Source organism: Ornithodoros turicata, chromosome 2 (genome assembly GCF_037126465.1).
Source record: "Ornithodoros turicata isolate Travis chromosome 2, ASM3712646v1, whole genome shotgun sequence".
NCBI classification, from domain to species: domain Eukaryota; kingdom Metazoa; phylum Arthropoda; class Arachnida; order Ixodida; family Argasidae; genus Ornithodoros; species Ornithodoros turicata.
In genome coordinates this window covers 6,460,845-6,477,984 of record NC_088202.1, presented here as the reverse complement: position 1 = coordinate 6,477,984, position 17,140 = coordinate 6,460,845, and the positions used below count along the sequence as shown (strand labels likewise).

The window sequence follows — 17,140 nt, the reverse complement described above, 5'->3', positions numbered from 1 at the left end:
TAGATTTATCGCTTTGCAGTCCATCTCTATATCAAGATATAGAATGGAGCGTGGAAGAAAGCCCAGTTGGGAGCGATCACTTTCCAGTGGTCCTGAAATATATGTGTGCAGTCAATAGTCTGACAGCGTGCACCCCTATATGGAAGCTCCAACATGCTGACTGGAATGCTTTCTCTAAAAAATGTGACCTGTCGTTAATCCCTGTGGAGAGGATGACGATTGAAGAGGCCAACAATGTAATTACCAACGTCATCCTCGATGCAGCAACACAATCCATTCCCCAGACTTCCGGTCGTCTACCGAAACGACCGAAGCCATGGTGAAACAGCGAGTGCAAAGAAACTCGTAAACTTCAAAATCGTGCATGGGGTACATTTCGGAGGTACCCCACATCACAAAATCTTCTTTTGTTTAAAAAGGCGAGAGCCAAGGCCAGATGGACGCGGAAACAAGCAAATCGATCATCTTCGCGCAACTTCGTGTCCTCTTTATCTCGCAGTACCCCATCCAAAGTGGTGTGGGACAGACTTCGCAAAATCAGAGGAGAACACCATAGTTATACAATCCCTGTTTTAGAAGTCAACGGGCAGGTGTGCGGAAGCCTACAAGAACAGGCGGATGCGCTCGGACAACATTTTGAACGCATATCTGATTCATCCCATTACAGTCCCGAATTTCTTAGAGTAAAAACAAACGCTGAGAAACGAAAAATTCCAATGGGTGGTGGCGATGAGTACCTATACAACCAGTCGTTCACGATGGTGGAGCTTCAGCGATCTCTATTCGCTGCTAAAGCCACTGCCCCGGGCCCAGACAGAGTAACCTACTCTATGCTGTTCCACTTGTCTGATGACTCAAAAAAATTGTTGCTCCTTTTCTTTAACCGCATTTGGGCAGAGGGAACATTACCATTATTATGGAAAACTGCGATTGTCATTCCAGTTCTCAAGCCAAGAAAGGAAGCCTCGAATCCAGCCAGTTACAGACCTATCGCCCTTACGAGTTGTGTTGGGAAGACGTTTGAGCGAATGGTCAATAACCGGCTGGTTCATCATCTGGAAGGAAAAAAATTGCCTTTCTGAATTTCAATGTGGTTTTCGAATAGGGTGCTCCACTATGGATCACCTTGTTCGGCTAGAAACCACCATCCGTGAAGCCTTCGTCGGAAGACAACATTGGTTATCCGTTTTCTTTGATTTAGAGAAAGCATATGACACCGCGTGGCGACACGGTATTCTGCAGGTTCTTTACTCTTCTGGCATAGAGGGCAGACTCCTTAGATGCATTTCAAACTTCCTCCAGCACAGAGGCTTCAGAGTTCGACTGGGAACTACTCTATCCCGCCCCTTCGTACAAGAGAATGGTGTCCCGCAGGGATCCGTTCTCAGTGTTGTCTTATTTATTGTGAAAATCAACTCTGTGACCAATGTCATCCCACCCTCCATATCTTTCTCCTTGTACGTGGATGACATTCAAATATCTTGTTGTTCCACGAACCTGTCAATGTGCGAACGACAGATGCAGCTAGGTGGCCATCAATAATATGGCCAAGTGGTCTTCATCAAATGGATTTAAATTTTCAGCTGAGAAAACTGTGGGTGTCCATTTCTCTAGGATTAGAGGACTGTTTTCACCACCTACGCTGCAGCTTAACCGACGAGATATCCTTGTTCAACCAGAAGCCAAATGTCTTGGCATCACTTTCGAGTCGAAGCTGACCTTCAAGGCTCATGCCCAAAACCTAAAGATAAAGTGTGTCAAGTCATTAAACATTCTAAAAATCATTTCTCACAGATCTTGGGGTGCAGACCAGGAAACACTGCACCAAATGTATACTGCATGTATTCGCTCGAAACTTGATTATGAGTCCTTTGTCTACGGCTCTGCTCGCGAGTCGGTGTTGAAAGCCTTCGACCCTGTCCATCACCAGGGGCTCAGGCTCGTGCTTGGCGCCTTCCGAACGTCTCCAGTACAGAGTCTGTATGTTGAATCGAAGGAATGCTCCTTGAAAAGACGGCGTTCTTACCTCTGTACATCGTACGCACTTAGAGTATGTAGTCTACCTCAAAATCCTGCCTCGACTTGCGTCAAGCACACACGCTTTAAACAGCTGTTTATTAACAAGCCCTCTGTCGTCCCTCCATTCTCTTTGCGAATTGCATCAGAGTTTTATTGCCACGGTTTCTCGCCCTGTGACGTACAAGTTGTAGAGTGTAGGAGAAAGCTCCCACCCTGGGAACCACCTCCAAGGTCTGACATCTGTTTGGCAAAATACAAGAAACAAGACAGAGTCTCATCAGTACTTCGACAAGAGTTTGCACACTTGAAAGACAGCCTTGATAACCATACTGAGATTTACACAGATGGGTCCAAGTCTAGTGCAGGAGTGACTTGTGCCATGATTTGTGGCGCGCACACAAGGTCTCATCGTATAAAAACATTTGCATCAATTTTTACTGCCGAGGTTTACGCCATTATCTTGGCTCTCAACTACATCCTTCAAGATTCCATAAAGTCTTTTGTTATACAGGGTGTCCCAGAAAACGTGTCATTGAATTATAATAAAAAAAGCTACACGACCTAGAGTCATGCGGTCAATGGCATTTGTTCTTACTGGGTTTTTGCCACCTCCTCGTGTGAATGTCGTGTAACGCAAATTTAATTATGTAAATTTTTGCGAGCTCTAGTCGGAAATTTGCCTAGTAAAGGTCACTTTTTTACCCCACCAATGTGAAGAGCGTGTCTAATTTAGTCAAATTAATGATAATTGACAGGGATAATCAGAAGCTATCCCATCGGAAAAAAATAGCCGAACATCATGCTCTACGGAGGCCGCACAGAATAGCGCACGATGAATTTTTCAGCGCAATCTTTGTCAGTCCGACGAAAGGAGGTTGGAAACCCAGCCCTCCCCGACATCGCAGAAAGAGATAAAACAGGCACGGCTTATCACGTCCGACTTTCGCTGGGATAATGCTTTCCCTCTCCCAATTTTAGGAACTGTTACTTTTTCTATTATCACTCTGTGGGCTGGCTTCGGAACCTCCTTTCGTCGCACTGCGAGCGATTGCGCTCAAAAAGTCATCGCGCGCTATGGTCCGGTGCTCCGAAAAGCATGATATTCGGCTATTTTTTCCGATGGGATAGCTCGTGAGTATCACTGTGAATTATCATGAATTTGAGTGAATTCGGCACGCTCTTCATATTGGTGGGGTAAAAAAGTGACCTTTACTTGGCAAATTTCCGAGTTCAGTTCGCAAGTATTTACATAATTAAACTTGGAGTACATGACATTCACATTTGGAGGTGGCAAAAACCTAATAAGAACAAATGCTGTTGACCGCATGATTCTAGGTGGCGTAGTTTTTTTGTTATAATTCAATGACACGTTTTCTGGGACACCCTGTATATACAGACTCCTTGAGTTCCATTAACGCAATTTGTAGTCAGCACACAACAAAGAACTTTCTTGTGCAGCGAGCAAGATCTTTAGCCAGTTTGATAACAACAAAGGGGTACTCCCTCATCCTATGCTGGGTGCCCAGCCACGTGGGCATCAAAGGCAATGAGTTAGTAGATCAAGCAGCTGCAGCTGCTCTCCGAAATGACATCACACCTTTTGAGATGTCCGTGCAAGACATGAGATCCGCACTCATGAAATCACTGCACAGAATGTGGCAAGCCTTTTGGAGCACACAAGCAAATAACAAGCTCCACTTAATTAAACCTCACATTCAGGATACAGGAGACCGGCTGGAAAACCGCCTGTTGTGCACTTTACGAGCAAGGTTACGTATGGGCCATACGTACCTTACACACGGGTTCTTACTTCGAGGAGACGAGCCACCTCAGTGTGTGCACTGTGGTCAGCTCCTGTCTGTTGTACACATACTCATCACATGCACACATCATGAAATCCATCGCAAACATCACTTCAAGGTATTCTATACATACTTCTTACCTCTTCACCCAGCCCTATTGCTTGGTGACAAGGCTCTCGTCCCTTTTAGAAGCGTCTTCGATTTCTTGAGAGACGTTGGCGTTATTAGCCTTCTGTAGTCTTACACGTATACACTCATCTTTTCTTAGTCATCTTGTTTACTCTTAAATAACCATAACATCACCACCGTCTCAATCATACATCAGTTTATGGCGCATTATGATCTTTGTTGTCAATGCGCCATTAAACTCCCAATCATCATCGTCAGATAGATACTCATGGAACGATGCGACAGCACCTGAGGACACGTGTTTCGCTGTGTTTGCGGCTCGTCAGCTCTGGGTAGCTGTCATCGTTCGGAATTGGCAAACCAGGGGTCGCTCAACAAGCGATATACACCTGTGAGGGTGACTGAACACTCCTGAATGCCACAGTGCACGCCAGTGAATTATAATGCAGGAAAAAAAGCCATTACAGAAACAAGTAAATGACAATAGACGTGTTTGACACGTCTATTGTCATTTACTTCGTCGCACCCGGTCGCACCCGGGCTGGTTTTTGTGCTACGCTGTTTTTCAAGGGGATCTTCAGCCATAGACTGAACATCAGGCGGATCGGGCATGTTATGACGGATACAGGTAGTACAGTTTTGATATGTTTCTTTGTGTGTGGGTCTGGACGGGCTGTCACAAGTATGTCCAGAGTGAATAATAGTATTTTGGAGCTGGTCCCTTGACATTTTCTTAATTGTTTTGGAGGCTGCAGCTTCAGGGTCGGCCAGCAGGGGTCCGTTACTACAGGATCGTTGGGTCGTCGGCGAGGGGCTCGCCCGAGCAGCCATGGTAGGACGCTTCGGATGCGATCGCTGATCTGTCGGACTCCCTCGAAGCTTGGATGTAACCCATCTGCAGCGAGGAGACGTGTTGGGGGTTGGCGATGAAAGCCATGATTCAGGTAGTACAGGTCTGCGGAGCGCCGACACAGGTCCACCAACCGCTTGCTGCAAACGCTCGAGGATTGCATTGATACCCCCTTCGTCTGTCAACAAAAAGTCGCGTGCGTCTATTACAGGAACGGGGTAGTACGAGTGTACACACCACGATTTCACTCCCTCGGACCCTGAGGTGTTGGATGAGTTTGTCGTACTCCCTGTTTGCGGTGTCGGGGTCCATGTAGGGCATGTCGCTCGTTCCGCAATGTAGTACAACTACACGAACGCTCGGAGGAAGTAGGTCCACCTCCTCCTTGAAGTCGCTGATCCGTCCTCCACTCACTAACCTATCTTGCAAATTACAACAACGGCGATAGGTGACGCGTGGTGGGTCAGGGAATATGGACTGTCTGCGTTCGGATTGTGAGAGAATGGAGTGATGGCGTTTTAGATTGGCATTAATGTTGGGAATGTTGTCATGAAACGGTACAGTCATATTTATTACATTTGCCGACTGCGGCTTGCTTCCCCTGGTACGAAAGGATTGGCGATCGGTTTGCTTTGCTCGGGAAAGCGCGTCCTGAATTAATTTGGAGGGATAATTTAGCCTGACGAGAGTATTCTCCCCATTGTTTTGTCGCTCGACTTGGGCCAACTTGTTCGCTCAAGTTGACTAAGGTTCTCATCCAACTTATGGTCAACCGAAGAAATTCCGTGGTATCGAAATGCTTGGCTGTATGGTATCGCAGAGGATTCACCGATGCAAACTCACCGGATGCTAGTCAGTTTCGTCGGCCTGTAGACTGTCGGGGTCGTCGTCTTTGTTCTAGGCCTGCAGCTTCCTGCAGTAGTGGTACAGGTCGGCACAGCGCTGACACAGACCTATGCCACTACTCCAGGAAGCTGCAGCCCTTGAAAAATCCAGGTAGTACAGACCTGTACTACCTGGATCATGGCTTTCATCCCCAACCGCCAACACGTGTGCTCGCTGCAGATGGGTTACATCCAAGCTTCGAGTGAGTCCGACAGATCAGCAGCCGCATCCGAAGCGTCCTGCCACGGCTGTTTGGGCGAACCCTTCGCCGCCGACCCAACGAGCCTGTAGTAACGGACCCCTGCTGGCCGACCCTCCAGGAAGCTGCAGCTCTAGAACAAAGGCGACGACCCCGACAGTCTACAGGCCGACGAGAGTGACTAGCCGCCGCTGAGTCTGTATCGGTGAATCATCTGCATGACGTTTCCCCTAGCACAAGTACGTTCTTTAAATTGCCAAATATGTCGGACCGTTATAGATCCCACAAAGATACTCTAACTTACCATCGCCAACAAAACAAAATTCCAAAACACCTCGCAATCAACGTACGTTCGTCGCTTCCTCTAAGCGAGCAGCACAAAGATCATTGGCAAACCGTGTTAAAAAAGACATATAATTCGCTGGTAGAGGTTTTAATCGCGCATTGCGACGAAACTATTTCCAAGTTAAATACGGAAATTCAAATCATTCAGTCCCAAGCTCACTTATCATGTCAGCACCAGCTGGAACTAGAGCAGTTTATGAAAACAAAGGAGCATCAGTTGGCCTAAAAAAAGAAAGAAAATGTCAAGGGACCAGCTCCAAAATACTATTATTCGGTCAGAGACCCTCTCTGGACATACTTGTGACAGCCCGTCCAGACCCCCACACAAAGGAGCATATCAAAACTGTACTACCTGTATCCCTCATAACATGCCCGATCCGCCTAATGTTCAGTCGATGCCTAAAGATCCCCTTGAAAAACAGCGTAGCACAGAAACCAGCCCGGATGCGACCGACCGCAACATTAAAAGTAACGTTGTCAGCCTTTCATCTTCTGCATTAACTAAATCGGAAATGTCCCTTTTAGAACGCGGTTTGTCATGCTGTCCTAATACTAATAAAATCAGTGAATATCAACTTCACCTTGATCTCGATAACTTCGCAGGGCGCATGCGCCTTAAGAAATACTTCCACGACAAACCTAGAAAAAACTCCGACCCTTTCGCACCAAAATCAGAGTCCCCCCCCCCCCCCCCCGATAGTAACAGCGACGAAGCTTTAGACATCTATATCAAAGTAGTGCAGAAGGATATCCTTATGGCCTACCAAAATTCCAAAGCCAAAAAACAAAATCAAACCTCACTATGGAAGAACAACACAGCTTAGCAGAACTAGAAAATTGTGACGATTTGGTCATAAAGAGAACGGACAAGGGGCTGCAGTGGTTGTCATGGACTCATGGACATGGTGGACTATGTCAATGAAGGCAACCGCCATTTAACTTGCGATAAATTTGACAGAAAACTGGAGGATGACCCTACCCCACACATAGCCGTAAAAATAACTAAGGCACTGAAGAGCCTAAAAGCCAGGGGTAAAATCAATGTAAACCTATTAGAATACCCTATGCCTAGAGATCCCAAACCCGGTAGGTTCTACATGCTCCCCGAAATTCACAAAGCAGGTAATCCTGGAAGACCCATTGTATCCTGCAATGGTACCGCAACCGAAAATATGTGTTGTTTTGTTAACAATCTACTTAAGGATATCCCCTCTAAATTACCATCATACATCAGGGACACTAACGATTTTCTTGACGCCATCCAAGATATCGCACTCTTGGTACCGTGTTTCCATGTAACCTTAGATGTTACTTCTCTCTACGCGAATATCCCTCACACTGACGGAATTGATGCTGCTAAGGACGCATATTCGCGCTGTTCGTAAAGAGACTACGATATATGTGTTTTATCGGAGCTCCTACAAGTAATACTTACCAACAACAATTTCGAATTCGATAACAAACATTACATCCAAGTTAACGGCACTGCTATGAGAACAAAAATGGCCCCAAACTATGCAAACATCTTTATGGGATCACTAGAGGAAAACATTCCTCACTAAGAGTGAAAAACAGCCACTCGTTTTCGAACGATTTCTAGTCGGCATATTCATGATGTGGCCTCACTCCGATGATGATCTGTTGGAGTTCGTCAATAGCTTGAACTCTGTACACCATAGCATTAAATTCACTGTTGCTTTCTCCAGGACCGCTGCTACTTCTTAGATGCACAGATGAACATTGAAAACGGGAAAATTACAACCGACCTATTCCGCAAACCCACGGACTCCCAACAATACCTTTCATTTCGGAGCTGCCACCCCCAACGTACGAAGCTTGCGATACCAAACAGCCAGGCACTACGATACCGCAGACTTTGTTCGGATGACCATAAGTTGGATGATCACCTTAGTCAACTTGAGAATATTCTGGTGAGGCGAAATTATCCGCCCAAATTAGTCCAGGACGCGCTTTCTCGGGCAAAGCAACCGATCGCAAATCCCTTCGTACCAGGGGAACCAAGCCGCAGTCTGCAAATTTGATAAATATCACTGTATCGTTTCATGACAACATTCCCAACATTAATGCCATTCTAAAACGCCATCACTCCATTCTCTCACAATCCGAACGCAGGCAGTCCATATTCCTTGACCCACAACGCGTCACCTACCGCAGTGGTCGTAATTTGCAAGACAGGTTAGTAAGGGCTAAGATTAACAAACCACAAGATGAAGATGTAGGATGCCACCCCTGGAACGGAAGGAGGTGTCAGATCTGCAAATTAATGCAAACATGCCAACCAGTTCACAGTAGCAATTCACACTTTAAGACAAATGTACTTGGCAACTTGAATTGCAATTCTTCTAATATCATCTACCTCCTTTAGTGTAACACTTGCAATGGACCATTTCCATATTCGCGTCGCCTCTGGCGACGGAATGTCGAACGTCGTGTCTTTCCCCCAATAATGGTGACACTTTTCGGACTGGCACGTTGCGTGGGAAAGTATAATCAAGAGAAGATTGGAAGAAGAATGCGGAAAGGGTGAAAACGCATTGTACTCATTACCAGACCTCAAACGCCCGCGTAACCTTGAAACCGATTATCTCCCCACAATGAACATGACAGTCGCCCCCAGGTGGGTTCATAGCGATGTTTTCCGCTCAAAGGTGAGGGACACTGGGGCTGGGCATGCGCATACGCGTTGTCAGAAAAGGTCCATTCGCAATGTATCGGCCAGACAAAAACTTCATTCAGAATTCGGTTCAACAACCACAGGTCTGATGTTACTAAAAAGTCCAACCTCCCGGTCTCGCGTCACTTCAATCAACCTGAGCACTCAATTGGTGATGCATCAATTTTTATTCATGAATCTGGATTTCAGCCCGACCAATCAAGGAACAACGCGAGTCATTTCTCATTTACAAGTTTAAATCTCTGATAAATGAAAATCCAGGCATCCTCTCTACTGTTCGTAGCATCAATACCATACAGAAGAAGCAATGACCCTTCCCCTCAATTGTACAGTTCACTTGGTGTTATCTTCCTTTTTTTTTTTCAGATTACAACAAAGCCGGCCTTTACATTTACCTTGGAACGCAAAACGTCTCTACGCAATACCCCAGATTTTGTCAACCACAGGACAAGGACCCCGCACGTGACCTTCCCGGAAATTTCCATAACTTTGTATGACAGTCGCCAGGAGGTGGGGAGTTCTTGCTCAACTATGACGTCATTCAAGAAACCTACATAAGCCATTGCACAAAGTCATTTGCCTTTATCCAGAAGGAGGAGGAGCTTGCTTCGAAACGTCGATCATCTACATTTTTGTAACTTTTTAAATCTAAGAGCTAATTATTTACGTCAACTAATGCGTTAACTACTAACTGTTTTACTTTCTTTCATGTAACTTACGTTCCCAAGCAAGCGACTTGCGAGAGCGGCAGCGGCAGCGACAATTTTTCCATCCCTCGGCTTTTCGTTGAACGATTTATATGCGAGAGGAACCTAAAGCGATGTTGACAACCAAACCATACGGTTGCAAGAAACCTGTTGATGCTACGTCCTGCGCGGAACAGACTGCCTTCGCGGAACAGAAAAAAGTTGTCGCCGTCGCTGCACAAATCGTGCGCTTGGGAAGGCGTCTTTATTCGTTATTTTATATTACCTCGCGGCTTTCAGGCACTTTATCTTTGCATTATATCTATATATATATATGCTGGAAGAAAGGGGTTCAGGCGACCGCGAAATTAAATAGGTACTAACAAAATATGAGGCAGACAACAAAGATGTAGGAAGTAGGAAAAGGGGGAGTTATTTATTTACTAGTGGAAAGTTAAAGGGGAAGTCAACGTTGCGGCGGAAGCTCCGCCTTCGCCAGGCCTCAGATTTTGTTAGCACCTACATATATGTGACATATGAAAGAAGAGGCGCAGGGCGGGAGCGCGCACGAATTAGAAGATCCCCATAAGGTCCCCGATGCTCTCGAAATGGCGACGCTCAGACGTATCTCCGCGAGTCGAGAATGCATTGACTATGGGGTTTCCGAGAATGATGCGCATAGTCGGATACATGGAAGAAAAGTCATGTGTAAGAAAAAAAATCGCCGGAGCTTATTTGCTGCACCTATAGCATATATTTGTAAGTGGTCAAACGTCGCCATGCCAGTACTGGACAGTTGTTTCGGCCTTATTGGGACATTGTCAGCAGTACGCAGGCAACGCAAGGTATATCTAAACAGGTAGCGCAACTCCCATAAGCCCCTGTGTCTTCCGAATGACGCCATGATGGAGGCGGTCTGCGCCCCCCCCCCCCATCCGTTGCGCGGACTACTACGATTGTAAATAAATGACGTCAGAGATGACGTCAGCACTATGAATAATACGCAGTCCAAATTAGGTATGGCACGTTTACATTCGCGCACTTCGTTTGCATCGCATTCCCTTTTCCTCACCCAGGCAACAATACCAGTGAAGAACATAAAATAAGTCATATCAGGTTTAACGAAACACATCAATTCGAAATACATACAGTTATCACAGATTTTGATAACTCCAGACAGAAGGGCATCGTGATGACCACACAGGAATTAGGAAGGTACACCTAAACTCAATTTCTCACCTAGGCCTATACGTACACGTAGTGATTAGTCGTTTGCATTTATTCAATGAGGGGCCGTTATAGGTCCATCGCAACAAAACATGACATTGTTGGTGCACAGGTGACCCCTGCTAACACTCGTGCTATCATGGCTGCGATGACGATTCTTTTTTCAGCAGAGGATGCATTCTATACATATGTTCACACGTGTTAACCTTGGTCTATAGCTCCGATATGTGGATGTCGCTTCTTGCTTAACCCAAAAGTGTACGAACTCCGCGTTACAATGCACGGACACAATGCACGGATTCAGACATGCACGGATAAACACGCCCACTTTGGTACATGCGAAAAGGAGCAGGATAGGGAAATGTATTCGCGTGGTAGATGATTTCGTATATGTGCACGAGTGGGGCAACAGAAAGTTTTTTTCTACAGTGAAATAATTAACAACCTATAAGTACACACACAGGCCATGCCTATGTTGTAAATATCTTTTGTCTACGGTCGTACGGTCGTACTACCAACACCCAGGATCGCTGGCGCCTCATGATGGTAGCCTTGCCGATGGAACTGGTTTGGTATTTTCACTTGTTTTCGCTACCAATTTAGATATACCTTGGGCAACGTTTGAGCGCATGGAGTCAGGAGGTCACGTAGCACGTGATTCCTCCCAGCCGGGTCTGCTAACTCACCACGGAAAGGCCAGTCTGCAGCCAGTGAAGTATGAAATAGAAAAAAATAGCCGGAGCTCTTGGGCTACACGTATAGCTTATGTTTGTAAATACTTAAACATCGCAATGCCAGTACTGGACAGCTGTTTCGGCCACTCTTGCGCCATCGTCAGCAGTACGCAGGCAGGCAACGTTTGAACGGACGGCGTGAGAAGGTCACGTAGCACGTGATTACTCCCATCACGGTGTGCTAACTCACCACCGAATCTGCAAAGGAATTGTTCGTTATTTGGAAGGTCAAGATCGCAAGCCGCTGCGCTATCTACCTTAGGAAGCAGGCCCCGGATACGCCGTTGTCGTCTCCCGGGGCAGAATGACATCCCTTCTGGCACCCAGCAAGGAATGGCCGTTCAGTGTGAGTGTGACTACAGGAAGTTCCGTTGACGGCATAATCGATGCAGCAGCAGAAATAGTGGGTGTTGACAACATCTACTGTATTCAAGATCTGGAAAGCACCGTTTTTCAGGTGCTAGTCTCGTCGGCGGCAGCCAGCCATTTAGTCACTGAAAAGGGTAATCTGAAAATGGGAAATGAGCAGTTTAGAATCGAACCCATTCGACCACGTGTCGTTGTAGTAACATGTGGTACCTGCCCGCATATGCCTCCTCGGAACAGCTCGTCCGGGCACTGCAGTCGTATGGCAAAGTACTTGATGTCAACTTCATCATGTATAAGGACTGACCTACCGTAAGGACTGGCGACACAACCGTGAAGATGAAAATGTCAGGAAACAACCCAGCTCCCAACTTCCTGCGGGTAAACGGACATCGCATCACCTTTAACTATCAGGGAATGAGGAGGGCCTGCAGGAGATGCAAGCAGGAAGGTCACTATAAGGAATTATAAGGAATCGTGCGCCACCGTTGCTTGATTTTTGGTCACGCTGGAGAGGGCTGTAGCGCCCCGTGCCGACGGTGCAGTGCCGCCTGCGCGTCAGTGGACTGCACCAAGCATAAGGCGTACTCGGAGGTTGTGAGTTCAGGATTGTAGGATTTTCCGCCGCTACCGTCGTCTGTGCCGGCACTGGAACCAGTAGCAGCAGAAGGAGTCCACGGCACTCAGGTTACTTTTGCGTCCAGTGTCGTTCTGGTCACTGGGTCACCTGTTTCCCAAGAAGCCACCCAACCTCCTACGATATCCAAGGAGTGGAACAGATGCGAAGATGACGTCGGAACATAAGTGTTACGGAAACCTGGTATGCCTCTTGATTTGCGTGCAATATCACACTCTGACTGCGAGATGATCTGAGTGGGCCATCACCTCCAATCTATACGATGGGGAGGGCCAGGCTAACCTCCACCGGCAATCACTGCGCGGCTCCAACAGTGTGCTAACTATACCGTTTCCGACAATTCAGAAGAAGCGGGCAGACTGATCTATGTCAACTGACGTACGCACTGGGGCAACACCCAGAGACAGTAAAAGTCCAGGTGCTGGTAACAATAACGCTATTTACTTAGCAATCATAAATATGTTGTAACTCTCTGCTAAACAATTCAACAAATCAATGCTAGCGGCTACAGGGTAGCATTAACGCTGATCAAAAGATGCGCAAAGCATGGTAACAACTTAGGGGTAATGGGATTCCGGATAACGTAGATAGAGTTCCAAATTCAATTATAATCAAAGTTCTATGTGTTTCGTTGCTGGCAATGTTGTCTTCGGGTGCTGCAGCTGTCGTTGTCTTCCTGATGATGATCTTCCAGAGTGCCCAGTTGGAGATCGCACATCACTTCATTTCACTTCACAAACTCAGAACCACTTTTAAAGAAATGAAACTATTTCAACTGTAGGAGGCTGGCGAGTGGCCGACTGACTGGAAGCTACATGATGGTCCGACTGCCCACGAGGAGGTTTCGTGTTGGATTTTATTAAGCTCCTCGTGTTGTTTTCTTTTTACATTTGTTTTCCCCGCAGTGTTTTACAGGCAGCCTTTTAGGCCTCAAGGACCCTCTGACCCTAAAAGCTTCTCGATACGTTTGCAATTAAAGGGTCAGACCTGCTGTGGTGGTAATGGTATGCATCAACCACAGCACCTGTAATCATACAGCACCTGTTTTTTTCTTCCGTATTTTTTGTGTGTCTAATGGCACTTCACTTATGTTGATTATGCACGGTTATACTCTCTTTCTGGAAGACATACTCTTCAACAGGCAGTTTCACGTAGAGTTACTCAGCGTACACTCAGAGATATTACAATCTTATACCCCTGTCACACGGGCATCTCGAAGGCCCTTTGAGCCATTGTCAATTGACTCAGCTGGCAGTTGTGCGCTGCCACACGGCGTTTCGGGATGGCCTTCGGTCGGACTGTCAAGTGGGTCAAGGGAGAGTCAGAGAACTCCCTCGAAGTCTCGAAGGCCGTCGGGACGCAGATCCCTACACTCTCGGACACATTGTCTTCCCCCTAAATGCGCTGTGAACGAGATTTCTTCGCACTAGACTACAGTTTCAGACGCGGTTTATATTGCCTTTTGCTATTTTGCTATATTGCCTTTTGCTGCTTATTATTTCTTGTAAGCTTCTTTTTTTTTTTTTTCAAGACACGTTTTCGTATTTAGTCTTCATATTGTTTCATTTCGCTACTTTATTTTTCTAGTTTTCGCTACTTTATTTTTCTAGTTTTCGCTTCTTATATTCTTGTATTCGTGTACGGCTGCTTTTGTTTGAACTTTCACCGCCACGGCACGATGAGCGAAGTTTCGAAGAAGAAGACGTCAAAGCCCCGTCAGCTCTGGGGAGGAAAGGAAACTCATCAGCTGATAGATTTATGGGAAGACCGCTTGGCAGACTTGCGCCGCCAAAAAAGAAACGCGACTGTGTATGAAGAAATTGCTGCAGCGCTCCAGAATGCCGGCTTTGAAAGAACTCGTGCTCAGGTCCACACGAAGATTGAGAATCTGGTCCAAACGTACAGGTAAGGTACCTTCTCATTGCAGTCTTCCCGATCTTCAACTTGTCATTGCCACATAGCGCGCGTTAAACGCATCACATCGGCCCGTGATTCGCCACGCGCTTTCGCGCGAGTCTATCATAGCGGCTTTGGTGGGCGCGAACTTTAAATATGACGATAACGATCGCTATGTGGAAGCTTCGTTAGCGGCCTCATTCCTTGCTGATCTTCCAAGTATTAAACAACCTTACCTCATCTTTTTTTATCATCCTATAGTTCTATATACCTGTTAACACTTAAAATCTGACTATTCCAGATTTTGGCAAAAGAAACAAACGACAGGTGCTGGTGCAATTCCCTGGGAGTACTTCTGGAAGATCCATTCATTCCTTGGATCATTACCCGTCAATGACCCTTCAAGGGCTCAAGAGAGCTCTATCTCAGTTGAGCAAGTATGTGAAATTGTTCTGAGCCTGAACTGCTATTTAAAAGCCTATATTGTTCGAAACGAGTGTACAGAACGGCTTATAAGGAATATATAATGCACTGTATGTCATGCATGCGTACACAGTTTTATGAAAGCAAAATAGTAGTATGGAACAGAGAAGTAGGGTACAAGCGAGCTGGTGTATATATGGTGTAGGTATTATTTCCTGCCTGAGGGGGAACGTATATATATATATATACACACACATACATACATAAAAACAGACTGGAAGACATGACACAATGCATCGTGCAGTCAGTTTATGTATGTGTGTGTTTATGAGCATGAGCTCCTACAAAGGGTCCATTTTGAGCAGTGGTGGTTCTTCCAAATGGTACTATGAGCATGATGCTCATATTCTGATGCTATTACCTTTCATTTCACAATATTAATTATGGAATCACACACGTAACATGAAAAACGGTTAGGAGCAACTAAGATTTATTTGAACAAGAACCTGAAGAAGTGCAGTCTCTTGCACGAAAGTTCTTGTTCAAATAAATCTTAGTTGCTCCTAACCGTTTTTCATGTTACGTGTGTGATTCCCTCATCGTGGGCTCCTTGACAGTGTTTCTCTTTTCTTTTTGTTTCCCTTTCCGACGTATTAATTATGGCTTAGGACCAAGCAGCATGTGCAGTTTTAGAAGTCTGACAGAGAAACTGTTAAACTGCATATTTATGGTGTAATTTCTCATTGTATAACAGATAATACACAACATGGAGAATGGGGACAGCAGCTCTCCAGACGAGAATCTCACAGACATTGTGGGATTCCACCCCCCTGAATCGCATCCGGATGCAAACGTGCATAGCCCTTCAGTAGCTGGCACATCAGACGAAAGTACTGGAGAAAGCCCCAGTGAAGGGTGCACAATATCAACACCCAGACAAGAAGTGGCTGCAACACCAAGCACAAGCAGAAGCACAAGAAAGAGGAAGAGGCCATCCAGTATGGATGACTTTAAGGCAGCACTGCTGCAGGAACAAAGGCTTCTTAGGGAGAGCCTTGAGCAGGTCCGCGCAAGAGAGTATGAGCAAAGGGAGCGCCAAATAAAACTTCAAGAACAGCTTGTGTCAGCACTGACAGCTTATTTGAGAAAATAGTCACACATGATAATAAACGAATGGGCAACCTCTCTCTGTGTATCCTGTACATTCACTTAAAGTAGTCCACAATAGCTGCCCTCACTGCATGTCCATTCCCCTGTTCTGTATCAGCACTATGCTGCGGTTGCTCGTAGGCAGCGTTGCTGTGCTGAACTTCTGCATACCACTGCTGCAGAACGGCGTCACCAAAATGTTCACAAATGTTGTGCAATATGCAGCTTGCGCGGATGACAAGTCTAGCATGATCAACATCGCACTCCATCCTTTTCATGGTGTACCGGAACCTAGCTTTAAGCCTGCCAAAGGCATTCTCCACAATACGTCGAGACCGTGACAGATGATAGTTAAAAGTCCTTTGACTATCGTCCAGTTGTCCTCTGTGGCTGAATGGTTTGATCAAATTCGGTGTCAATGGAAAGGCCTGATCGCATAGGATCAGTGGGGGTACAGCTGTTCCATTGATCGTGGCAAGTGGGCTGCGAAACAACGGTCCCTGCACAGCTTCTGCCAGTTTCGATCTGTGATACACATATGAATCGTGACAGCGTCCTGGAGAGCCAACGTTTATGTATCGGAATCTGTACCGGTGGTCAACCAAGGCTAGCAGAATGATGCTGTACCTATAAGAGCATGGTGTTAGTGAAAAGCATAGGCAACATTTGTATGGAATACATGCAATGCTCTCTGTAACACACATTACGTACCATCCCTTGTAGTTTATATAGTCACTTCCGTGATCCTTTGGAGGGGAAACAGGAAAATGGCAACCATCTAGCGCCCCTACAGCCTGGGGAAACTGACATACAGCGAAAAACTCGCGTATATGTTCTGCCATTGTGTCTGTTGACGGCATTTTTATCCATTCTGTTTCAAGAGTCCCCACGACGACTTCACAGAAGTCTCTGTATATTTCATTTACCGTTGAACGCCCTACACCGAACACGACGGCCATGGTACGATCCTCAGCTGAGGATTGTACCTCAGCTTGTACAGTCCGATGGCGACCCTTTTTTCTATAGGAATGGCATCACGCATGTTTGTGTCCATTCTTTCCATTCGGGACCGGCACGCGTCCACTATAAACCGAAATT

General features: G+C 46.1%; 1 protein-coding gene across 1 annotated transcript; it reads right to left on the bottom strand.

Annotated features, from left to right (window-relative positions):
- Positions 1-16,098: 16,098 nt before the first annotated feature.
- LOC135384279 (uncharacterized) lies at positions 16,099-16,899 on the bottom strand. Its single transcript, XM_064613490.1, has 2 exons — positions 16,754-16,899; positions 16,099-16,669 (listed from the first exon to the last, which is right to left on the bottom strand). Exons 1-2 carry the CDS (start codon positions 16,882-16,884, stop codon positions 16,099-16,101), a joined length of 702 nt encoding a protein of 233 aa, XP_064469560.1. The 5' UTR covers positions 16,885-16,899.
- Between the last annotated feature and the right edge of the window lie 241 nt (positions 16,900-17,140).

What these genes read in the sequence shown, in the direction of transcription:
- LOC135384279 (XM_064613490.1), bottom strand. Translation starts at nt 16,884, where the DNA reads ATGGCAGAACATATACGCGAGTTTTTCGCTGTATGTCAGTTTCCCCAG. An exon ending in TATATAAACTACAAGGGATG is followed by an intron (nt 16,670 to 16,753) that starts GTACGTAATGTG and finishes ATGCTCTTATAG; the next exon opens with GTACAGCATCATTCTGCTAG.